The sequence below is a fragment of the Crocodylus siamensis genome, chromosome 5 (genome assembly GCF_052110815.1).
Source record: "Crocodylus siamensis isolate JL-2025a chromosome 5, ASM5211081v1, whole genome shotgun sequence".
NCBI classification, from domain to species: domain Eukaryota; kingdom Metazoa; phylum Chordata; order Crocodylia; family Crocodylidae; genus Crocodylus; species Crocodylus siamensis.
Genome location: NC_143399.1, coordinates 39,044,940 through 39,068,699, shown reverse-complemented (window position 1 = coordinate 39,068,699; position 23,760 = coordinate 39,044,940). Strand labels below are relative to the sequence as shown.

At 54.9% G+C, this 23,760-nt stretch overlaps 2 protein-coding genes across 6 annotated transcripts in view; one reads left to right on the top strand and one right to left on the bottom strand.

The window, feature by feature from the left end:
- Positions 1-3,790: 3,790 nt before the first annotated feature.
- On the top strand, positions 3,791-20,295 carry PNKP (polynucleotide kinase 3'-phosphatase). Of its 5 annotated transcripts, XR_016442587.1 has the most exons (18): positions 4,208-4,474; positions 4,728-4,774; positions 5,384-5,809; positions 5,930-6,009; positions 6,360-6,417; positions 6,502-6,609; positions 9,597-9,668; positions 9,952-10,000; positions 10,555-10,625; positions 10,700-10,792; positions 11,283-11,379; positions 12,772-12,833; positions 12,925-13,034; positions 15,522-15,609; positions 15,740-15,801; positions 17,259-17,385; positions 17,944-18,023; positions 19,550-20,295. XR_016442587.1 is itself a non-coding variant. In XM_090049122.1 (17 exons), exons 2-17 carry the CDS (start codon positions 4,348-4,350, stop codon positions 16,156-16,158), a joined length of 1,671 nt encoding a protein of 556 aa, XP_089905248.1. In that variant the 5' UTR covers positions 3,791-3,919; positions 4,346-4,347; the 3' UTR covers positions 16,159-16,294. The 5 variants fall into 5 exon arrangements, 4 of the variants coding, with proteins under 4 accessions (XP_089905248.1, XP_089905249.1, XP_089905247.1 ...); XM_090049122.1 differs by lacking the exons at positions 17,259-17,385; positions 17,944-18,023; positions 19,550-20,295 and adding exons at positions 3,791-3,919; positions 16,038-16,294 and having other exon boundaries at positions 4,346-4,474; XM_090049123.1 differs by lacking the exons at positions 17,259-17,385; positions 17,944-18,023; positions 19,550-20,295 and adding exons at positions 3,801-3,919; positions 16,038-16,294 and having other exon boundaries at positions 4,325-4,474.
- RUVBL2 (RuvB like AAA ATPase 2) overlaps positions 17,671-23,760 on the bottom strand; it is a 7,064-nt gene continuing 974 nt past the window's right edge. Inside the window, exons 4-15 of the mRNA XM_090049124.1 lie at positions 23,547-23,688; positions 23,044-23,173; positions 22,555-22,621; positions 22,254-22,360; positions 21,910-22,003; positions 21,221-21,344; positions 20,865-20,959; positions 20,320-20,438; positions 19,105-19,224; positions 18,517-18,646; positions 17,893-18,007; positions 17,671-17,801 (exon numbers count right to left, since the gene is read on the bottom strand). Of these exons, the coding sequence (XP_089905250.1) occupies positions 17,776-17,801; positions 17,893-18,007; positions 18,517-18,646; positions 19,105-19,224; positions 20,320-20,438; positions 20,865-20,959; positions 21,221-21,344; positions 21,910-22,003; positions 22,254-22,360; positions 22,555-22,621; positions 23,044-23,173; positions 23,547-23,688 (1,269 nt within the window). The 3' untranslated portion in view covers positions 17,671-17,775. The remainder of the gene's footprint in view (positions 17,802-17,892; positions 18,008-18,516; positions 18,647-19,104; positions 19,225-20,319; positions 20,439-20,864; positions 20,960-21,220; positions 21,345-21,909; positions 22,004-22,253; positions 22,361-22,554; positions 22,622-23,043; positions 23,174-23,546; positions 23,689-23,760) is intronic.

Sequence of the window (23,760 nt, the reverse complement as noted above, 5' to 3'; positions counted from 1 at the left end):
TGTTGCACACCATGAGAACCAGGCCTGGAGGGCAGGGGCTGGGTGAAGTGGGACCCCCCCACCCCATGCCAGGATCCTGTGCTGGGAACCCCTCATACCCTGCCACTAGCACCCCTCACCCTGAGAGGCCCAGCAGCAGGGTGCCCTGGGTACAGGAACCCAGGACTCTGAGCTAGCCTGGGGGCATGAGAAGACCCCTACAGAGTCTACTTTGCCTCCACCCAAAATCCTCATGTGCCTCTCCCTAGCTCCAGAGCAGCTATGCATCCCTATGGTCCCCCCTCAAGGACCCCTAGACTTTCCCTTGGCCTCAGGGTGCCTTGCTTTCGGGGTATCTTCTGCCTATGCCACCTACCACTCTGCCCCTCCCTCCCTGGACCCCCTCCCCCATGCTGGTGTGTGCCTGAGGACATTTCTATAATGAGATGACTGGCTCTGTGGATGCGGGGAGAGCAGTGGAAGTGATGCACCTTGACTTCAGCAAGGTTCCCATCTTCAAAAAGGGGTAGGTAGAAGGAGGACCCAGGAAACTATAGGCCAGTTAGTCTTACTTCGATCCTGGGCAAGCTTTTTGAGAAAATTATTCTGGCACATATCCATGAGGGGCCAGCAGGGGAGATCATGTTTAGGGGCAACCAACACGGGTTCATTAGTGGCAGGTCCTGTCAGACCAACCTGGTGGCCTTCTATGATCAGATCACCAAATCATTAGATGCAGGGGTAGCAGTGGGCATAGTCTCCCTGGACTTTCGGAAGGCCTTCGACACTGTCTCTCACCCTGTTCTCACTAAGAAACTGGCGGACTGTGGTGTTGGCACCCACACAGTCAAATGGGTCACCAACTGGCTGGAGGGCTGCATCCAGAGGGTGGTGGTGGGTGGGCCATTTTTGACCTGGAGGGACATGGGCAGTGGGGTTCCGCAGGGCTCAGTTCTCGGGCCACACTGTTCAACATCTTCATCAGCGACTTGGATGAGAGGGTAAAAAGCACCCTGTTCAAATCTGCTGATGACACTAAGATGTGGGGGGATGTGGGCACACTAGAAGGGAGGAATAGGCTGTAACCAGACCTAGACAGGTTACAAGGGTGGGTGGATGAGAATAGGATGGGATTCAACACCGACAAGTACAAAGTGCTGCACCTGGGGAGGAACAACTGGCACCATACCTACAGGTTGGGGAACTCCCTTCTTGTCAGTACAGAGGCAGAAAAGGATCTTGGAGTCATCACTGACTCCAAGATGAACGTGGGTCGGCAGTGTGGAGAGGCAGTCAGGAAGGCCAACCGCACCTTGTCATGCATCCACAGATGCATCTCAGGCAGGTCCAGGGAGGTGATCCTCCCCCCTCTATGTGGCACTGGTCAGGCCGCAGCTGGAGTACTGTGTCCAGTTCTGGGCGCCGCACTTCAAGAGGGATGTGGACAACATGGAGAGGGTCCAGAGGAGGGCTACTTGCATGATCAGGGGCAGCAGGGCAGGCCCTACGAAGAGAGGCTACGGGACCTGAACCTGTTCAGCCTCCACAAGAGAAGGCTGAGGGGGGAGCTAGTGGCCTGTTACAAACTAGTCAGAGGGATCAGCAGGCACTGGGGAACTCCTGTTCCCCTGAGCACTGCCAGGAGTGACCGGGAATAATGGTCACAGGCTGGCAGAGGGTAGATTTAGGCTAGATATCAGGAGGTGCTACTTCATGGTCAGGGCGGCTAGGATCTGGAACCAACTTCCAAGAGAAATGGTGCTGGCTCCTACCCTGGGGGTCTTTAAGAGGAGGCTACATGTACACCTTGCTGGGGTCGTTTGACCCCAGTACTCTTTCCTGCCATGGCAGGGAGTCGGACTAGATGATCTACTCAGGTCCCTTCCAACCCTAGAAACTATGAAACTATGAAGGCTTTTGATATGGTCCCCCATAACATTTTCACAGGCAAGCTAAGGAAGTATGGGCTGTATGAATGGACTGTAGGGTGGACAGAATACTGTCTGGATCATTGGGCTCAGAGCCTAGTAATCACTGACTCAACAAGTATTTGGAAGCCAGCGTCAAGCTGAGTGCCCCAGGGGTCAGTCCTGGGGCCAGTTTTGTTCAGTGTCTTCATCAATGACCTGGAAAATGGCATAGAATACACCCTCAGCAAGTTTGCAGATGACAGCAAGGTGGGGGGAGTAGTAGATACACTGGAGAGCAGGGTTTAGATTTAGAGAAATCTTGACAACTTGGAGGACTGGGCCAAAAGAAATCTCATGAGGTTCAATTAGGACAAGTGCAAAGTCTTGCACTTAGGACAGAACAATGCACTAATACAAGTGGGCAACCAACTGGCTAAGTAGCGGTTTTGCAGAAAAGGACCTGGGAGTTACAGTGGACAAAACGAATATGAGCAACAGTGTTGCAAAGAAGGCTAACAGCATATTGGGCTGCAGGAGTAAGAGTGTTGCCAGCAGACTGAATTAAATGTTTATTTCCTTTTATTAAGCACTGGTGAGGCCATATCTGGAGTACTGTGTCCATTTGTGGGGCCCCCACTACAGAAAGATGTGGACAAATTAGAGAAAGTCCAGTGGAGGGCAATAAAAATGGTTCAGGGGCTGAGGCACATGACTTCTGAGGAAAGGCTGAGGGAACTGGGCTTATTTAGTCTGGAAAAGAAAAGACAGAGATGGGATTTAATAGCAGTCTTCAACTGCCTGAAGGGTGGTTCCAAAGAGGATGGAGCTGGACTGTTCTCAGTGGTGACAGGTGACAAAACAAGGAGCAATGCTCTCAAGTTGCAGCAAGGGAAATTTAGGTTAGATATCAGGAAAAAAATCTTACGAGGAGGGTAGTAAACCACTGGAACAGGTTGTCTAGAGAGGTTGTAGAATCTCCATCCCTAGAGTAGTTTTTAAGACCTGGCCTGACAAAACTTTAGCTGGGATTTAAAAAAAATATAATTCTATATATACATAGTTGTATATATACATCCTCTAGCATAAACTTTCTATCACACACTTTAAATCACATTAAGAAACCTTTTTTTTTGCACTGGTCCTGGAAGCACTGCAATAGCATGGAGTGGACGGAGCACGCTCCGGTTCCACCAACCAATACCAAAAAGAATCTGCTCAATATAAACCTCCTGTGGAGGACATAGGGCCAGGGAGAGGCTGCAGGGCCTGCCCGGCGATCACATTAAAAAACCATGCACACATTGGGCATGGCCGTGCTTTGAGCAAGGGGTTGGAATAGATGATCTACTGAGGTCCCTTCCAACCCTTATTTTCTATGATTCAGTGACCCCTCCCACCATCACAAGGCCCCCTGTCTCCTCCCCAGGCAAACTCTCACGGGCACTCCCATTCTCTGGTTCCCCCATCCCTTCTCCCACACACCAAGGGCTCTGGGGGCCCCATAGCCACCCCCTACTGAATCTCTCAGATCTCCAGTGACTTTGGCAGCATCCTCTGAGCACAACCCATAATTGGCTGAGTCTACGCCTCTCCTACCCCTAGTCTGGGCCATAGCACCACCCCTCCATGGTGTCCTGGGCTGCATCAGGGGGTCCCCCAATCCTGGGCAGCACTCACTGGGGACTTGGGACGCGGCAGGTAAGGGACCAGGTACTAGGGCACAGCTCTGAGTCATGCAGCGGGACAGAGGCCAGCAATGCCCCCCACCAAGCAGGGGGCCGCGTGCCACACAGACCTTCCCCCTGCTAGAGGCTCTGGGTACCGTCCCTACGAACCAAAATGCCCCGGAACCCTCGGCGCCGGGTCCTGTGCGCGCGCCGGCCAGAAGTGGTTGTGGCACCCGCACCGGAAGTCCCGCCGCTGCGGCGGGACACCCCCTTCCCCCGAGCGAGAGAAGCCATCGCCGCTGCTCCTCCCCACTCACGGTTACGGACATAGGGGCCACTTCCGTGGGGGGAGGACTGCAATAGGTGTGACACTCCCCCCCACCACACCCCGGCCGTGGGGACAGCTGAGGTCCCTCCCTCCGTTGGCCCCCCTGCAACCCCCCCAAGGGTGGATCAGGCCCCCCAGGGTGAAACTACCTCGTGGCACTAGGGGCTGGGGGCAACTGGGGGGAGGGGGCTGCCCCAGGGATCCACGGTGTTGTGGGGAGTAGGGGTGATGAGGGGAAGGAGCAGAGCCATGGGGGGGTCTAACTGTTTTGGGGGGCAGGAAGCGATGGGAGAGGGGCTGGGGATGATGGGGGGGTGGCTGGGACAGTGGGAAGGAGCAAGGGAATGGGGCTAGCTGTTTTGGGGTGGGGCAGGAGATGGGGCTGATGGAGGGGCAGGGGGAGATGGGGCTGGAGGTGCCATCTCTCACCCCCTGCCCAGTGCCTCTTCTTTCACCTGCAGCCATGGCTTGCCACCTTGTGAGCCAGGACGGGAAGCATGACCCCGTGCCCCTGCCCAATGGCATTGCCGTGGTGCTGGGCCGTGGCCCTGAGACCCGTGTGGCCGACAAGAAGTGCTCCCGGAAGCAAGGTGAGCAGGGACCCCCCCCCTCCCCCCCCCCCACTCTGCCCCCCGACCCAGCACTCCTTCAACTAACCTTTCGCCCTAGTCTCCATGCACTGGGTGTAACTCTTCCCCCAACCCAGGCATAGCCCTCCCAAACCTGCTTGCTCCCCCATCCCAGAGTATCCTGTCTGGGGAGTGGCAGGGGGGCTACGGTGTCTGGATTTGGCAGCATGGGGGTTGCTTGTTTTGATTCCCTCCCTGCTGTTTTCTTTTGCAGTGGAGCTGTTGGCTGACTACAAACAGCAGGCAGTGAGAGTCACTCAGGTAAAGGGTGAAGTCAGGCACAGGGGCCCAGAAGCAGGTTTGTAGAGGGGTTGTTTATACAGGGACCCCATGCCTGACATTGAGATGCAGCTGGTTCTGGGGTGGAGTGTGTCTGGGACTATTTATGCAGAGTTCTCTTTCCTGGTGCATTCCTGGTGCTGAGATACAGCTGGCTTTGGGTTGGGGCACATCAGGGATCTCTTACCCAGTACTGAGATGTACTTGCCTTTGGAGTAGAATGTGTCAGGGCCTGGTTATACAGAGTCCCCTCTCCTGGTTCTGGGATGCATCTGCCTTTGGGGTGAGCACCTTGAAAGCTGGTTATTACAGGGGCATCTTGCTTGGCATTAAGATGCAGCCGTTTCTTGGATTGGGGCACGTTGTGAGCTATTTATACAGGGACCTTTCATTTGGTACTGGGCTACAGCTGCCTCTGGGGTGGGGGTGCCTTGGAGGGTGGTTATTCAATGATCCCTTGCTCAGTGCTGAATTGCAGGTCCCTCTGAGGTGGAACAATTTGTGGGCTACTTAAGTGGCCACCCCTCCCTTTGGGCTAAGATGCAGCCACCTCTTGGGTGGTCTTCCCTAATGTACCCCCCTTTGTTGCAGCTGGGTGTAAATCCCACCTCAGTGGACAACCAGGAGCTGGGGCAGGGGAAGAGCACCACCCTGAGGGAGGGGCAGACACTGTGGCTGGTAAACCGCAACTACCCTCATGGCCTGCGCTTCCTGCCCCCGGCCCACTCCCCCCAGAAGACCCTGCTGGACTTCTTCAGCTCCAAACGCCAGCCCCAGCCAGAGGGGGACGAGGATGAGGAGCATCCCCACAAGAGACTGAAGGCTCCCAGCCCCTCTGAGGAGGAGGAGGATGTGGAGGAGGATGATATTGTAGCCACCAAACTGCATCAGCTGCAGGACACAGCTGCCCAGTCCCAGGGAGCAAAGAGTGGGGCTGCCCCCCACCCCCAGGACTCCTGGGAGCAACATGGCAAGCTGTTGGTCTTCACCAAGGAGGGTGTTGTGCCCAGCACCAAGGTACCCCCTGGTGGAAAGGGACAGGACACCTCTGGGAGCTGGGGGATTGGGGCTGTGGGGAGAGTGGTGAACTTTTCTGCTCCTCCCCAACTCCAGGCCCTTGATTCCCTGTCTCTGCAGGTCGCTGGGTTTGACCTGGATGGAACCATCATCACCACTCAGTCAGGAAAGGTTTTCCCTACCAGTCCGGACGACTGGAGGTGAGGGCAGGTTGGGAGTGAGGGGCACTATGAAGCTGGGGGGGAGGAGGGAGGGAGAGTGTTGAGGGCTGGGGCAGCAGTGGGGGACCCCAACACTCCTGGGCTTCCCCCAGCTCTAGGCTGCCTGGGGGCAGGTGTGGGGGGCATTAACAGGGTTTTGCAGGGCAGGAAGTTGGGGCAGAGTGGGAGATGTTGGCAGGGTTGTGTAGAGTGAGATGGAGAAGGAACCCAGGAGTTCTGAGCAAGAGCCAGCCACTGGCAGGGCTGTGGGTCAGAAGTGAGGGATCCCAGCAGTTTCCAGCATGCGAAGTCTTGGGATAACCCCTGTCTCTTCCCTTTCCCCCCTCAAGGATCCTGTACCCTGAAGTCCCCCAGAAGCTGAAGCAACTGCAGAGAGAAGGGTATAAGGTATTGTGCCCCCCCTGCCTCAGCCCCTGCCTCGCATTCCCTCCCCTAGCCTCTCCACTGACCCCCACATTACTGTCTCCCCAGATCATCATCTTCACCAACCAGCTGGGGATCAGCCGAGGCCGCCTGCGCCCCGAAGTCTTCAAGGCCAAAGTGGAGGCAGTGGTGGAGCGGCTGGAGCTGCCCATACAGGTGAGCAGGGATGGGGTTGGAACCTGGGATGTTGGGGTTTGGGGGGCAAGGGGATTGGAACCTGTCCAGCTCCTGCCCCCCTTAGTGCTCAAAGATGCCCCCAGTGCTGTGTGTGGTCCATGATGGCCAGCTTTGAGATTTATAGATTGTAAGGCTGGAAGGGACCTTGGAAGATCAACAGGTCCAGCCCCCTGCACCAAGCAGGACAGATAACTGGTGGTCAGGTGACCCCAGCAAGGTGACTGTCTAGTCTCCTCTTGAAAATTTCCAGGGTAGGTGATTGCACACCTCTGACAGGAGATTATTCCACAGTCTGGACACCCTGACTGTGAAGAAGTTTTTCCTAATGTTGAGCCTGAATCAGTCTTCCAGGCGTTTATGGCCATTACTTCTAGTTTTTCCCCTCGGTTGCCCCAGTGAATAGTTGCTCACCTAGCCCTAGATGTATTCTGCTAGTGTAGCAGTAAGCTGCTACCAGGTCCCCTCTCAGCCTTTTCTTCAGGATGAAGAGTCCCAGATCCCTCAGCCTTTTCTCATATGGCTTGCCATGTAAGACTCTGATCATACAGGTGTCTCCTCTTTGGACTCTCTCAAGTTTGTCCATGTCTGTTAAAGTGTGGTACCCAGAACTAGACACAGTACTCCAGCTGCAGTCTCACCAGCGCTGAGTAGACTGGAAGAATCACCTCCTTGGTTTTGTTGGAGGTGCATCAATTGATGCATGCTAGAGCATTACTTGTGGCCATTACTTCTAGAATATTATTTACCCTACTGGCTACAGCATCGCACTGCCAGTTCATATTCATATTGTAGTCTATTATTACCCCCCAAGTCCCTTTCATTTGTGGTGCTGATCAGTTTGGTGCTGCCAAGTCTGTAGGTGTGTTGGGGGTTTTTTGTCCCAAGGTGGAGCACTTTACATTTCTTGACACTGAACTTCATCAGATTCTGATCCGCCCAACTTGCCAGCCTGTCTAGGTCCGCCTGTATCTGTAGTCTATCTTCAAGCATGACCACACTCCCCCATAACTTGGTGTCATCCACAAACTTAGCCAGTGAGCTCTTCAGCCCCGCATCCAAATAGTTAATAAAGATGTTGAAAAGTGCTGGACCAAGCACTGACCCCTGTGGGACACCACTGCCCACTTCTCAGCAGGAAAACACAGATCTGTTTACTACAACTCTCTGGGTCCTATCCTGCAGCCAGTTTTTCACCCACCTGACTTTCTCAGAGTTAAGCCCATAACCCAATTTTCTCACAAGGACATCATGGGATATGAGATCAAAGGCCTTTTGGAAGTCTAGGTATACAATGTCAACTGGCTCTCTCGTGTCCAGGTGGTGAGTTACCTGGTCATAGAAGGAGATGAAGTTGGTTAGACAAGACCTGCCCATGCTGAAACCATGCTGGCTGTCATTCAGAATCTTCCCTTCTGCACGCTTATTGCAGATAGACTCCTTGATGAACTTTTCTAGGATTTTCCCTAGGCGGGAAGTTGGGCTGATTGGCTCATAGTTACCCGGGGCCTCCCTCTGGCCCTTCTTGTGGATGGGCACAACACTGGACCTCTTCCGGTCCTCAGGTACTTCTCCAGAGCGCCACGAGTTGTGGAAGAGTTTCACCAGGAATTCCGCAATGACTTCAGCCAGCTCCTTCAGCAGTCTTGGAGGAAGAGCATCCAGTCCCACTGACTTGTATATGTCTAATTTTTTTAATTGGTCATGCACCAATTCTACAGCAATAGTAGGAAGGTGATTATTCCTACCGTGCTCATCTTGTACTCTACCTGGAGTTTTTTTCCCCTTGGTCCTGTGAAAGACCGAGGCAGAGTAGTCATTCAGGAGTTCAGCTTTTTCTCCTGGGTGCCAGTGACCAGCTCTCCTGAGTTGTTGAGCAATGGCCTCACACTCCCATTTGTCTTCCTTCTGTTCCCTATGCAGCTAAAAAAGGACTTCTTGTTGTCCTTAATTCTGATTGCTAATCGAAGTTTGGTCACTGCTTTAGCCTTTCTTATCTGTTCGCTGCAAATGCAGGCCATCATGGAATAGTCCTCCTTGAGGCCTGCACTGAGGTTCCATTGTTTATAAGTCTCTTTCTTCTTTCTTAAGAGGACTGTGATTTCCCTGTTTAGCCAAGAGGGCTTTCCAGCCCTTCTGTTACCTTTTCTCTGCATGGGAATGGACTTCCTTTGTGTTTCAAGGATCGTGTCCTTAAGGGACGACCATTTTTCGTGCACACCTTTCACCTTCGGTCCTTGGTCTTGCAGCACCTGGTGACCTAAGCTTGTTGGAATTTGCATTTGAACAATGAATATGATGGTTTCATAGTCACTCTTGCCCAGACTTCTGTGTATATTTAAGTCGGTCACCAGATCGTCTCCTTTGGCCAGGACCAAGTCTAGCACAGTGTCATCGCTGGTTGGCCCATGCACCTCCTGAGTCAGGAAGAGCTCTTTGACAGTTCAGGAAAGATTGTGACCAATCCAAGTTGGCCAAGTGTTCCTCCCAGGAGATGTCTGGATAATTAAAATTGCCTATGACCACCATGTCACATGCACAGTGGCTTCAATCAGTTCTTGGGTGAACTCCAGATCAAGTTCCTCCCCCTGGTTTGGTGGTCTGTAGTATACACCTACAGTTAGGTCTCTCTCACTGTGCTCCTGCAACTTAACCCAGAGGGTTTCTAGATGTTCATTTTTGGAACTGTTGTCAGCCTCCAAAGAGGCTCTTTCACATACAAAGCAATGCCACCACCTTTCTTCCCCAACTGGCCCTAGTTGTGTGAGGAGTCCCACCAGGTCTCTGTAATCCTTACAAGATCATAATGCACACTAGGGAGTAGGAGGAATAGCTCTTCCTGCTTGTTCCCCATGCTCCTGGGATTAGTATATAGGCACTTGAGATGGGCTGGCTTGGGGTGGGGGTGAGGCTGCTCCTGTCTGTGTCCCACATCACACATGCACAAGCCACCCCCTTTCCTGTTTCAGGTGCTGGTTGCCACTGGTACTGGGATCTACCGGAAACCTGTGCTGGGCATGTGGAACCATCTGTGCCAAAAGGTACCCTTGCAGGGGATGGCAGCAGGGGTTTATGGGATAGAGGGGTGTGCATGGAAGGGGATTGGGGGGAGGGGATGTTAAGGGTGTGTGGGGGAGGGGCAACAGGCTTGAAGGGTAGAGGGAATGTGGGCTGGGGGGATTGGGGAAGAGGCAGTAGGGTGGGAGCTGGTAGGGTTGTGGGTGGGTTAGGGTGAAGGGCAGGCAGAGTGTGTGGGTGGTGCTGGGAGAGTGGAGTGGATGAGGGATTGGCAGGGCATTTACCCTTCTTACTACCCCTCCCCAGGCAAACGGGGGCCTGTCTGTATCCGTACAGCACAGCTTGTATGTGGGAGGTGAGTGTGGGGGAAGGGGGCAGCTTCTTTCAGGTGTGGGATAGGGGGTAGGCCTCAAGGCTGGGTTTGGGAGAGCCCCTCCCCAGTCTGGGGACACAGCAGCTGTCTGCCCTGCCAGCCATAATGAGCTTGGGATGGGGGGTGGGTACTGGGGCCTGTGAGGGGGAAGCAGGAGGCTCTGCCTTCTGGGGTGGGGGAGGCAGTCCAGACTAGGCTGTGAGGGTGGGGGGCCTCTGGGGAAGTTGGAGGAAAGTGACAGGTTACTCCAAAACCCTTCACCCTGGGAGCTGCTGGAGTCCCTCACCCCTGATCCGTAGTGCCCTTGCCCCAAGTTTCCCACCCCGGTGGTGCCTGGCTCTTACTCCAGAACTCCTGGGTACCTTCTCCTCTTCACTCGATACACAGTCCTGCCAGTGTCTCCTACTCTACTCCACCCCAGCTCCCTGCCCTCCAAAGCCCCTCTTGGAAATGATAGGGCAGACACTGGTCTACACTATGGGGAAAGTAGTAGGGCTGGAGTGGAGGGGGCGGTCTCACCTCCTTGTCTCACCCAGATGCAGCTGGACGCCCCCCGAACTGGGCCCCTGGGCACAAGAAGAAGGATTTCTCCTGCAGTGACCGCCTGGTATAAGACCTGCCTCTCCCCACCCCCCACCCCACCCCACCCCAGTGCTCCCTTGACACCATCTCTGCCCCCAGTTTGCCCTGAATGCAGCACTGCCATTCCATACCCCTGAGGAGTTCTTCCTGGGTTGGGCACCTGCCCCCTTCCAGCTGCCTGCATTCGACCCGGTGAGTGCCCCACTTTTGTCCCTGACCAATCCCCTGGCAGGGCCTGACCATTTCTCACTGCCCCCATTCGGCCCCATGAGTGCCCCCTTCTGGCCCCAGGGTCCTGCTCCATTCCAGGGCTCTGCCTGCCCCTCTCTGCCCCTGAGAACCTTCCCTCTGGGGTCGTACCCAGTTGCCTGTGGGGCAGGCAGGGTCTTATGGGACAGGGGGAGGAAGGGGCATGGGATAGGTGGAGATTGAGGGGTTTGGAGAAGGGCGGCAGGGCATGAGGGATGTTAAGGGTGCCCCCGCCTCAACAGACTCTTACAGGGAGCACTCTTTCCCCACCTCCCTTTCCTGCTGCTTAACCCTCAAGATGTCCCCTGCCTGGGCTTGGAGCAACCCCCCCCACAGCTGAGCCCCTTAAAAAAGGCCTCTTGTGAGGAGGTGAGGGGCTGGGGCAGGCACGGTGTGTCTCTAACATCCCCCACTTTCCCCTCTTCCCCTACAGCGGCATCTGGATCCTGATGGGCCCCTTTATGACCCGCCTAATGCCCTCCTGGTATGGCCCACGCCTGAGTTGGTGGTGGCTGTTGGCTTCCCTGCAGGTGAGTCTGGTTCTTCATAGTTAGCAGGGTCAGAAGGGACCTGAGCAGATCATCAAGTCCGACCCCCTGCCATGGCAGGAAAGAGTACTGGGGTCAAATGACGGCAGCAGGGTGATTGTCGAGCCTTGTCTTAAAGACCCCCAGGGTAGGAGCCAACACCACTTCTCTGGAAGTTGGTTCCAGATCCTAGCTTCCCTGACAGTGAAGTAGCACCTCCTGATGGCTAATCTGAATCTACCCTTTGCCAGCTTGTGACCGTTATTCCTAGTCACTCCTGGGAGTACTCGGGGGAACAGGGACTCCCCCAGTGCCTGCTGGTCCCCTCTGACTAGTTTGTAACAGGCCACTAGATCCCGCCTCAGCCTTCTCTTGTGGAGGCTGAACAGGTTCAGGTCCCGTAGCCTCTCTTCGTAGGGCCTGCCCTGCTGCCCCCTGATCATGGGAGTGGCCCTCCTCTGGACCCTCCCCATGTTGTCCACATCCCTCTTGAAGTGCGGTGCCCAGAACTGGATGCAGTACTCCGGCTGTGGCCTAACCAGTGTCACACAGAGGGGGAGGATCACCTCCCTGGACCTGCTTGAGATGCATCTGTGGATGCATGACAAGGTGAGGTTACCCTTCCTGACTGCATCCCCACACTGCCGGCCCATGTTCATCTTGGCATCAATGATGACTCCAAGATCCTTTTCTCCCTCTGCACTGACGAGAAGGGAGTTCCCCAGCCTATAGGTATGCTGCTGGTTCTTCCTCCTCAGGTGCATAACCTTGCACTTATCAGTGTTGAATCCCATCCTATTCTGCTCCGCCCACCCCTGTAACATGTCTAGGTCCAATTGTAGCCTATTCCTTTCTTCTAGCGTGCCCACAACCCCCACATCTGTTCAAATTTACTGATAACACTCGGTGCTTTTTACCCCCTTGTCCAAGTCACTGATGAAGATGTTGAACAGTGCAGGCCCGAGGACTGAGCCATGGGCGACCCCACTGCCCGCATCCCTCCAGGTCAAAAATGACCCATCCACCACCACTCTCTGGGTGTGGCCCTCCAGGCAGTTGGCAACCCATTTGACTGTGTAGGTGTCGACACCACAGTCCCCCAGTTTCTTAATGAGAAGGTGGTGAGAGACAGTGTTGAAGGCCTTCTGAAAGTCCAAAAAGACTATGTCCACTGCTACCCCTGCACCTAATGATTTGGTGACCTGGTCGTAGAAGGCCACCAGGTTGATCTGACGGGACCTGCTTCTAATGAACTCGTGTTGGTTGCCCATAAGCATAAAGGGGTATAGCCTCTCCAGCCCCCAGAAGCCCTGTGCTGCCATGATCCCATTGGTCAGTCCCAAGTCTCCCCTCTGCCCCCACCCCCAGCACTGACCCCATCTCTTCTCCCTGCAGCTGGCAAATCAACCTTCCTGAAGCGCCACCTAGTGCCTGCTGGCTATGCGTATGCCAACCGGGTAAGGAGGATGCACGGTGAGGGGGACATGACTCCATCTCCCTTGTGTGGTGCAGGTCTGAGCCCTTCTTGCCTCCCCTCCTCTACCCCAGGACACACTGGGCTCCTGGCAGAAGTGTGTGGCAGCCTGCACAGCAGCCCTGCGCCAAGGCAAGAGTGCCGCTGTGGACAACACCAATCCCGACCTGGAGTCACGTCGCAGGTTGGGCTGGGGAGGGAGGGAGATGCTGAGACTGCCGGTGCAGGCTTGAGGCCATGGGTGGATCTGGGACTTTGAAAAGTGGGGTGCACGTGCTGAGGGGTCCCATCACGTCTAACACAGCAGGTATTTTTTTGCAGTTAAAAATAAACTAGAAGCTTCCCTAACATCGTGGGGGCCCAGAGCTGTATTATTTCATTTAGGATTGAAGCAGAAGCAAATACAACTTCATTGCAAAGAGTTAAAAACAATCTGCTGGGCTGTGAAATAGGAGCTTCATTACCAGCAGTAATCACACAATGGCATTACAGAACAAAAGACAGCCTGATTGGTGGAGCAGCAAGAGCATTTAAAAAGGAGAGACACCTATGGAATGAAGGGTTCAGAAGGGATAAGGAAGATGATTATGAGCCAAGAAGTCAGTTGACTTCTGCAGCACTGCCTGGCTGGAAATGCTGCTGCCACTACCCCACAGTTGGTTTTAAACTTTGGGTGGATCAGAAATCGAAGGCGGTGCCCTCCACCCCTGCTGTAGACCAGTGAGAGCTCAGGAAAGTGTTGACATGGATGATAACGTGTTTCTTTTGTGTCCTGTTTAAGCAGGAATCAGAATCATAGAGAAGTCAGGCTAGAAGGGACCCCCCAGAAGCCATTTACAGGGATCTTAGTGGTCTGCAAGAAAAAAAGCAGAAAATTTCTGTTTAAAAAACGCATACATCCTTGTTTTTCTACAATTTTCTGTGGCAAGTGGACAACTAAGATCCCATGTCATGTACAAAAAGGAAGGATCAAAGACTTCCCTTCAGAGGGCAGTTTTAGTCACAAAACCTCAGTTCTTAGTCCTGCTTTGCTTGTACATAGCTTAAATTAGAACCAGCCTCATCAACTGCTGCTTTCCACTCGGGGGTGTTCATTGCCCTGGAGTGAATTGTTAGGTATGGGGATTTCAACCTTTTGGTTGGTGTACCCCTGGCAGCTGGTTGAGAAGCAGCAAGTATCCCAGCCAGTCAATGAGCCCCAGGGCTCCCCTGTGCGCAGCAGTGAAACCAGAAGTGCCTCTGCTTCTCCACACTGCTGCTGCATACCCCTGGGCCTTCCCAAGTACTCCCAAGGGTGCATACTCCTGGTTGACAACCCCTGTATTAGGTAAATAATCCCACTGTAAGGTGGAGACATAACTGTTTGGATCATTGTACTTGAGGAGTAGCATCCATGGCTTAATGTCTAGTTGGGAGGAGACATCAAATGCTGTTTCTTGACTGAGGGAGTCAACTGACTTCATAGCTCAGTCTCCCTGATCTTTACTACACGCTTCATTGCACAGCTGTTAACAACTTTCTCTTTTTAATAGTCTTAATGTTCCACTAGTCGGGTCTCTTAGGGTCCTATCTTTTAAGGTGGGTCAGGTGGCTTGGGGCTAGTCAAAGGTGCTAGGCATATCCTCCAGTGCACTTCTGTCTTCAGGGCGTGTGCACATTGGCCACATCAGTCTGGATCATTAATGAATGATTCGGATTAGGGAATGAATTGCATCTTGCTCAAGTTGGGTAGAGGTGCAGATATTAGGACTGGGGTCTAGAATGGATGGAAATGGGCTTGTCTCTGTGGGGACAGGACAAGGAGCAATGGCCTCAAGCTGCAGCAGGGAAAATATAGGTTGGAGATGAGGAACTTCCTGATTATCAGGGTGGTCAAGCATTGGGACAGGCTGCCTAGTGAAACTCTGGGATCTCCATTCTTGGAAGCTTTCAAGAGCAGGGTGGGCAGCCGCTTGGCTGGGATGGTTTTAAGTCGAAGATTATCCTGTCTTGAGCAGACGGCTGGACTAAATGTGACCTTGTGAGGTTCCCTTCAGCCTGACTTTCCTATAATCCTAGGAATGGAGTCCCCCTTGCAAATCAAGTGACATTTCCATCCTTTTCAGCACTGGGGAGACCTTCCTTGGAGCGCTGGGTCCTGTTTGGGGCCCTGCATTTCAAGATGTGGGTGGATTTGAAAGATCCCAGCAGAGCACAACAAAAATGATCAGAGACCTGGGAAGCAGGACTTACAAAGCTGAAAGAGCTGAGACTGTTTAACCCAGAGAAGACTTAGGGCTATTGTGGAGAGGATTGAGATGGATTTTTCTCTGTGGCTGCAGGGAACAGGACAGGACTAGGAGTAATAGATGAGCTTCAGCAGAGGAAATTGAGGTTGGAGATGAGGAGAAGCTTCCTGACTGAGGGTGGTCAAGCTTTGGGACAGGCTGTATAGAAAAGCTGGGATCTCCCTCCTTGAAAGTTTTCAAGAGCAGGTTGGACAGACACTTGGCTGGGATAGTGTATTCAGGGATGCTGCTGCCCTGAGCAGGACTGGAGACTGGACTCACCGTGACCTTGTGAGGTCCCTTCCAGCCCAACTGCCTTGTGACCTTGGGGATGGGGGGGGACCTAGGAGAGGTTCTCCAGTCCCCCTCTCCCCTTGTGAATCTCTCCCTACTTCCCCAACCAGGTACATTGAATGTGCCCAGGATGCCGGGGTTCCCTGCCGCTGCTTCCTCTTCACTGCCTCCTTGGAGCAGGCCAAACACAACAACAGGGTGAGTGAGGACCCCCCAGAGTGGGAAAAGGCCACTGCCTCACCCCTGCCCTGGGTCCAGATCAGGGCCAGTGCCCTATGGAGGGGAAGGGTCTCATCCCCCACTAACCAGAACTCATCTGTCCTTTCAGTTCCGGGACATGACAGAAACGGGGCATGTCTCTGTCACCGATGTTGTCCTCAACACCTACAAGTGAGTGCTGGGGAAGGGAGCACTCCATGGGGTGCAAGGGAGAGTTCTCCTTGCCTGTAGGCAAGTTTGCAGTGCCAGGAAGCAGAGGCCATACCTTAGGGCAGAAGCTTGCACAATGTGGGGTGGGGAGGGCAGGCAGAGGCAGAGTAATCCTGAGTGCAGCAGGGCTACTGCTGGCAGGAGGGGAGACCCTGCCTAGGGGAAGCTCACAGCACTGAGCCCCTCCTCTCCCCTAGGAGCAAGTTCGTGGCACCATCACTGAGCGAGGGCTTCTCCCAGATCCTGCAGGTGCATTTTGTACCGCGCTTCCCTGATGCCCGTCTGGCTGCACTGTACTGCCAGTTCTCTGAGGGCTGAGCCCCCACCTGGCCTGGCTTGCCCTGTTCCCCCACTGGCCCCCACCCCGATCCAGTGTCCCCTGCTGGTCAGGATGGCACTGTGCCACAACTGGGGGCTTTTACTGTTTAAGATGCCAATAAAGAGATACAAGAGACCTCGGCCTTGGTGCTTTTACCCCAGGCGGGGCCTGAGGTAGGGGTTTTCCCTACTAGGGGGCACTAGCCACCTCAAGGGGTGGGGTGGGGCACAGAGTCTTTCCCATCTAGGGTCACTGTGACCAAACCCAGGTGTTCTGGCCTCCAACTGCTCAATGGGGGTGCCCAGACACCTGGGTTCTTTTCCTAGCAGGGGAGGGGGCACTTGTAGGAAGTTGCTGGAGCAGATAATATGATCTACTGGGGCTGTGCTGGGGAGGCATTGCCAGGGACCAGGCATATCCATGCTTGGTAGTGCCCCCTGCCCTTCAACACTGGTTTGGTAGTTTGGGGTATCTAACCTCCTGCCCCCAGACCACAGCTTGCAGATGCCTGGGCAGAGGCTCAAAGCTTGGTCCTCACCAGGGCCACAGTGGGACAGGGTGAAGATGGGGGAAATCTGCCCTTTGTTGGGTACATCCCCTGCCTCATCAGGCCTCTGGTCATCTTCAGGGGCACTGCATGAGATGAGCTATTCATGGATTATGGGAAGGTCCTGGAGGACCAGTAGCATCTGAGCACACTCACCGAGCTTAACCTTGAGCCCCATGGCCAAGCCCCAATAGGTTTGTGCTCCACTAGGGGCTCCATGCAGCCGTACAGTCACACCCCTACTTTACCTTAATCCAGATTAAGCTGCCTTGTGTAAATGTGGCTGGGAGTTCTTGGTTGCCACACATTGTGTGCTCAATGGCATAGGGTGAAGCATGAAGGCTTCTGCTGCCAGGAGCTGCCCACAGCCCCATGTCGCACAAGGATTCCTGTCACATGGACTCTCCCCTTCATCAGCTGCACAAGGGCTAGTGTTGCATGAGGACTCTGGTCCCCATCAGCTGTGTGGCCTCATTTGCACAAGTACCCTTTTACCTCCATAAGCTACACAGAGCTACTGCACTGGCCTCTGACCCAGTCCTTTGCATACAGTGGATCCTGTGCCAATGGCGCCTATTGCCCAGCCTGGGGTGAAGCCTGGCAAGGACACAAGTGGACCCTTCTCTCTGCTCAGTGCCTGCTGGCCACAGGGAGCTGAGCAGCCACCCTCAAACTCCAGGTAGAAGCTTCTGCATGCGGCCAGGAGATGAATATGTGGGAGCCCTGGGCTGTGAGTGGGGAGGGAGTAGAAGAGCATCGGGGCATGCTGGGAGTGTTACAGCTCCCAGCTGGGTCAAACCCATGTATCCTAGCCCCCAAACACCAGTAGACTCCCTTTACCCAGCCAGGAGAGAACCAGGTATCCCATCTTCCCCTGTTGTATCCCCTTCTCCCCTTGCTCTGAACTCCCAGTCAGGAGAATCCAAGCATTCTGCTCCCTCCCCATTCCAGCATCCAGCCAATCTTCTCCCAAAAAAAAAAAATTTTTATTTTATAAAAAAACCCTAAACTAATTGAAAAACAGGTGCCAAGGGCTGAGCTGAGGGGGAGTGAAGGGGGTCTGGGTCCATCAGGAGGTGTCCATGTTCTCCCCCTCTGCAAGAGAAGAGAAGGTTAGAGTCCAAGGGGAAGGGGCTGTATTATGCCCTCTCCTCTCTCCCTATACCCCCTGCCACCCACCACTCACTGAGCTCATTGAAGAGGAAGGCATCCTGATACTCCTTCATGTACTGGGTAGAGCGTGACTCATCCAGGAAGAGGGAGTAGACCCGTTTGATGTCCTCCACCTGAACCTCTGTACCCTGAGGGAGGAGCAGGGTAAGTGTCAGCTGTGGAGGGTAGGGTGGAGGGATCCTGTGCCAGGACCAGCCCCCTGCAATCCAACTCCTCTCACTTGGCTTAGTCACCAGAGCCACAAGGGAGTTACCCACTCTGCCTTGTAGGCCTGGGAGGGAGCCCACATGTTCTGACTCCTTACCCTCACTTTTTCCCAGAGCTGGGAGAGATCCCAGAAGTTGCAGCTTCCCTGCTTTTACCCCACTCCTCTCCAAGAACCCATGCATCCACCTTCTCCCCTGCCAGAGCTCCAGATTTCACTGCCTTAGAGCAGTGAAGAACCCAGACATCCTAGCTCCCCTGCTGTAACCCTCCAGACCAAACTGTCCACTTGGCTAGGACAGAAGCCTGGAGTCTTAGCTCCCACCCCTTCTTCTACCCATTTCCCACCCAGAGCTGCGAGAGCACCTAGGCTCCCAGCTCCATTCTAGTGCCCACCACCTTCCTGGGGTCGGACCCAGGCATCTGGACTGACCTTCCTCTTGCGGCATACAAGGTTGGCGGCAGTGATGAGCTGGATAGCGTAGCGCAGCGAGGTCTCCAGCCCAATGCGAGTCAGCACCGTGTAGGCATCCTCATTCATTTCCACATCCTCCTCCTCACACCTGCGTGGTGGTCAGACACTGCTTGAAGAAAACTTGCAGTGCTGGCTGTCCTTGGCAGCTCTTGGGGGCACTGTCCCCTTCTGCCTTTCCCCCAAGCTGTGGTAGATCACATTTCCCTCCTGGGGTCCCAGTACTGTAATTGGGGGGTGTGGAGCCACTGTTGGGCTGAAGGGCCCTGCGGGCAGCCTTAGGTGCTGGGGGGGAGGGGGGCAAGAGGAGGGGAAGGGAGGAGAGGATCCTGATGTAAGGGAGTTGGCAGGATGGGCCCTGCCATTGAGGGGGATGAACCCTCCTATGGGGGAGCTTGGAAGTGGGGTGGGGAAAAAGGTCTGCAGTGCAGAGGAGAACCTTCCAATTGGGGAGCTAAAAAGGGGAAGCAAAGTTTGTGATGCAGGGGAAACACTCCTGAGGGACTGGGAAGGGTAGAGGGGTCCATGACTGGGAGGCCCTGGCCTCACCGGATCTTGAGGATCTGCTTGGTCTCCTTGTCGCTGTAGGGCGAGGTAGAGATGATGAGCAACCGGTCCAGCAGGTCGATGGGGATGCCATGGGGGCTCCGGTAGTTGGTGCCACGGATTCTGCAGGAAAGGAGTTGGAAGCATCAGGGCATTGGGGTCTTGCCATGCTCCCCCGTCCATGCCCATCATGCAGTGCCCTGCCCTTGTGCAGGCCTCCAATCAATAATTTAACTGACCCCTATCCTTTCGTCCCACCAAGTGATGCCCTGCCCAGATCCCACCCCTCTGGTGGTCTAACCAAGGGATGGCCTGCCCATTTGATGACCTAATCTGCCCCGTCCCACCCCCTAACCAAGGGCTTAAGTCCCACTGTGAGGATGTGGGGCAGGCTTTTGTCTACTCCAGGGGCCAGCTGGGACCTGCAACAGAGAATGTCTTTTCCCAGCTCAGGGTAACACTGGAGATCACATCTGCCCAGACATCACTCCAGGGGGCAGAAACAAGCCAACTGGCTGTGAGGCATGGACTCCAGGGGAGGTGGCTATGAGATGGACTGAAAGGGGACATATTGAGCTGAAGGGAAGGAGGACACTAGAGCAGCTCCTCAATGATTAAGCCATGGGCCTGTCTCTGCTAGTGGTCCAGGCACAAGAAGCAGGGGTCTGGCTGACAGCACAGGCCTGTGGAGTACTGCCAACACAAAGACTATCAAAATATCCTGTGGGATGTATTGGAGCAATCAGGTGGGAATAAAATTCAAGCGTGTAACGCCAAATTCTGCAACAGTACAAGTATCTGCTTTAAACCAGGAGCTCCCCTGATGGGAAGGATCAGGAGAGTGGCAATGCCAGAATATGACTGTATAGTACCCATGTTGGGGGACACAGGGGTAGGATGGGGGTGTCTTCCAGGGGTCATGGGATTCTCCCTGGAGGGAAGCGGGGAGCTGGGATTAGAAGTAGCAGCCTGTGGTCAGTGTATAGGGGTTGGAGGTGTGGTCTGTAAGATCTTCCTAGCAGAGAGATGGAGAGCTTAGAGGGTGCTGGGATACCAGGTTCAGTTCCTGGGACCACGTGAGATGAACTGGACTGGAATGTGCACAGTGAAGGGTAGCTAAGGCTGATCTTGGCTTGATTGGGCCTAGAGGGGGTCCTCACAAGAGCAGGTGTTTAAGGCTGAAGTCTCATGCCCGCCACCCACTCTGCCATGCTTGACCTGGTAATGCCGCGGTTAGTGGCCATAATGAGCACAGGCGCCATGTCGCTCTCCAGCGCCCGGTTGAGGAAGGAGAAACACTCGATGTCTAGCATGTGCACCTCATCGATGAAGAGCACCTGGGGGTTAGAGAAGCAGGTCAGTAGTGGGGGGGGGGGGGGAGGAGAGCATGGGGCACGATGAAGGGGTCCCACTTCCCCTTTACTCTGGTACCCGTGGACACCTACTGTGGCCTCTCCCCAGTCCCTCACAGCTGGGAGCCATGGATCACCCTAGTGCCGCCCTAATGTCTAACATTCCCCTTTCCCAAAAACTGCACCATGGGGTCACCCTAGGAATCCCCTGATCCCAGCCCCTACCCCACAGTCCTGTGCCCTGCTTGCTGCTCCCCCAAAAGGTGGCCCAGCCTCAAGTACCACCCCCACCATACTTACCCCAGGCTGCCACTCCTAGTCCCAGCTCCCCACTTCCAGGGTTTGTGGGGTTCTTTCTGGAGGGAAGACCCCCCTCCCCTCCTTCCAGTGCCCACCAACCTGCACACTCACCCCTGGGATGACCTCAGCTTTGCCCTCCTCACGCCACTCGGCCACCTTGGCATTGATTTGTTCCCGCACCTCTGACTTGATCTCGCCAGTGTCACCTGGGGTGGGAAAGGGAGGGGCTCATGTATGGAGATCCCTCCCCTAGTACAGTCCCGTAAGGGACACACACGGGTTCCACCCTCCCCTGTGGGCAGAGAATGTCTGTGTGTGCATGCCTGTATGCATGTCTGTGTGGGGTGAGAAGGAGATGTTCATGATCCAAATACCCCAGGGACAAGAGCAAACCCCCTCTGGGAGTAGGTCTGCCGCAGCCATAGGAGGAGGAAGAAGCCTTGGTGTGGGTGGGGGTCAGGTAGTACCTGAAAAGAGAGCCAGGAATCCCTGGGTGCGGCTATTGATGACATCAATCTCATGCAGCGATACCGTATGAACCACCTCCTTGCGCTTCTGCAGCTCCCCATCTGGGCACTGCACAAACTTGGTCTGGATTTGGGGGGGAGTAGAGAGCTCAGAGCTCACCTACTCCCCCACTCCCTGCCCCCCAACCCCACTACCCCTCCCCTTGCACTGCATGTGTGGCAAATAACTCAGACTCCTGCCCGCACCCCCCCACTGCAGCATCTGGTCTGGTTTGGGATGGGGCAGCAGGAGAGATCTCAGGGCTGGTATCACCAGCTCTACATCCACACCAAAGTCCTCTGTGTTAGGGGGGAGCTCAGCCTGTCTGATGTCACCTGGGAGCCCCCTTCCCTATTGGCTCCTGCAGCTGGTAGCCAGAAGTCCCCACTCCACAGCTCTGCCTATACCCCACCTTACCCAGTAGCCCCCCATCTTGCTCAAGCCTCAGTACCTAAAAAACACATCTTCTAGGCCCTAGCCCCTGGAATCATAGAGAAGTTGTGCCAGAAGGGACCTCCAGATGTCATTTAGTCCAACTCCCTGCCTGAGGCAGGATCCTCCCACCCCACTGCAATAGAACCTGGGGGCCCCACCCCCCCCAAAATGCTCTGGTACCCAGAGGCACCCACTGCCCCCACTTCCTGCATACCTGGGAACCCATGGCATCATAGTCCCGTGCTCGGGTGAAAGAGCGTCCCAGCTTGGTGATCTTGCCCGTGGCTTTGTCAATGGTGATGACGTCCCTGTGGGAGGAGGGAGGGCTCAGGCCTGGCTGCCTCAGAGAAGGGGGGCAAGGTCACCCCTGGATGTGTGCTGAAGTGAGGTGGGAGCACATCCAACTTCCTCAAGGAAACTAGAGGGAAGACATCCGGCAGTGCTCAGGGTCGCTGGTGTGTCTGTGTGTGTGTGTGTCTCTGTGTGTGTCACACTGCCACATCAGCACCGGTGGGCTCCAGCCTATATACCACCCTGAGGGGAAGAATTCATGCTCACCCTGCCTGGACTTTCTCTTTGGTCAGGGACTCAATCATCTTGGTGCCCAGGTCATAGATGGTCTCCATCTCTGTTGTCTTCAGTGTCAGCTTCCCCACCTTGGCACCCTGCAGATAGACAGATGGACGCAGTTACTCATCACACCTGACCTGGCTATAGGTACAGGAAGGGTCTTGCAAGGGTAGCCTCAACCAACCCTGTCCCATATATGCCAAGCTGAGGGGATTCACAGTCACATTCCTATGGGGGAAGCTCAGATCCAGCATAGGACAGCCCCTGCCCAGCCCCAATCGCCACTTACAGTGCCAGTAGCTGGGCGGTCAATCTGGATCTCCACTACTTCCCCCTCAATGATCTCTGTCTCTTCCCTGCAGGGATGAGGGACAGAGAAAAGTCAGGAGTGTACCCCCAACCCCCACTGCTTCTGTCATATGGAGGGCTGTGGGGATAAAGCTGCTCCCTTCCCCTGACTGGGAGAGGTGATTGCAATTGCTGTGACTGATCTATCAGACTGCACTCCCTTCCTGGAGCTAGGGATAGAACCCAGGAGTCTTGGCTTCCAGCCCCTGCCCCCACAGCTCCAACCAACCAGACCCCACTCCCCTTCCAGAGCTAGAGACAGCACCCAGCAGTTCTGGCTTTCAGTCCCCTTGCTCTAATCCATCAGATCCCTACTACCTCCCGAAGATGAGATGGAACTCAAGCGTCCTCCTTGCAGTTCCCTGCACCACCTCACTATTCCCCACTCCCCGAGAAGGGACAGAACCCAGGTATCCGGGCCCATCCTTACTTGATGCGCACTCCAATGGAGCGCCGGAAGGCCTGAGTCAGTGCCTCTGTCTTGCTCATCTCCAGGGAAAAGATCTCACTGCCAGCGATGGCTGTGAATGGGGTGTCCAGCCCCAGGGCCTGAGCCATGCCTGGGGAGATAGAACGAAGGCTGTGGTTACATCAGAGGTTGTACAACTATGCCATCCCCCCTACACGGGCACCAGAGCTTCAGGATGGTTACAGCCACAGTTCCCCAGGTAAGAAAGGAACCCCCCAGGTGGTGAGATCTTAGGGTGGGGAAGCCTAGGAGAGACCTGCAGGTGGGGACGGGGCAGGTCCTGGGGAAGATACAAATGCCAGGGACAGCAAAGTGAGGAGATGCCTCTCATGGCAGCCAGACCCCAGGATGGGGCAGAAGAAGACAGATGAACCCTGATCTCATATGGTATAGGAATACAGGGAAGATCCCTCCCACTCAGGGCATGGATATGGACAGATCCTGAGGCTGCCCCAGGCCCATACCCATGGCGATGGCAGTCTTGCCCGTTCCTGGCTGGCCAGCGATGAGCACAGCCCGGCCTGCAATCTTTCCCTCCTTGATCATTTCCAGGATGACGCCGGCGGCACGGCGGGCAGCCAGTTGCCCCACCATGCCCTGCGAGACCTGCGGGGACAGGATGTGAGAGGTAGGAATTGGCAAAGACCTCTCCCCATACACAGCTGCCCCCGTGGACCC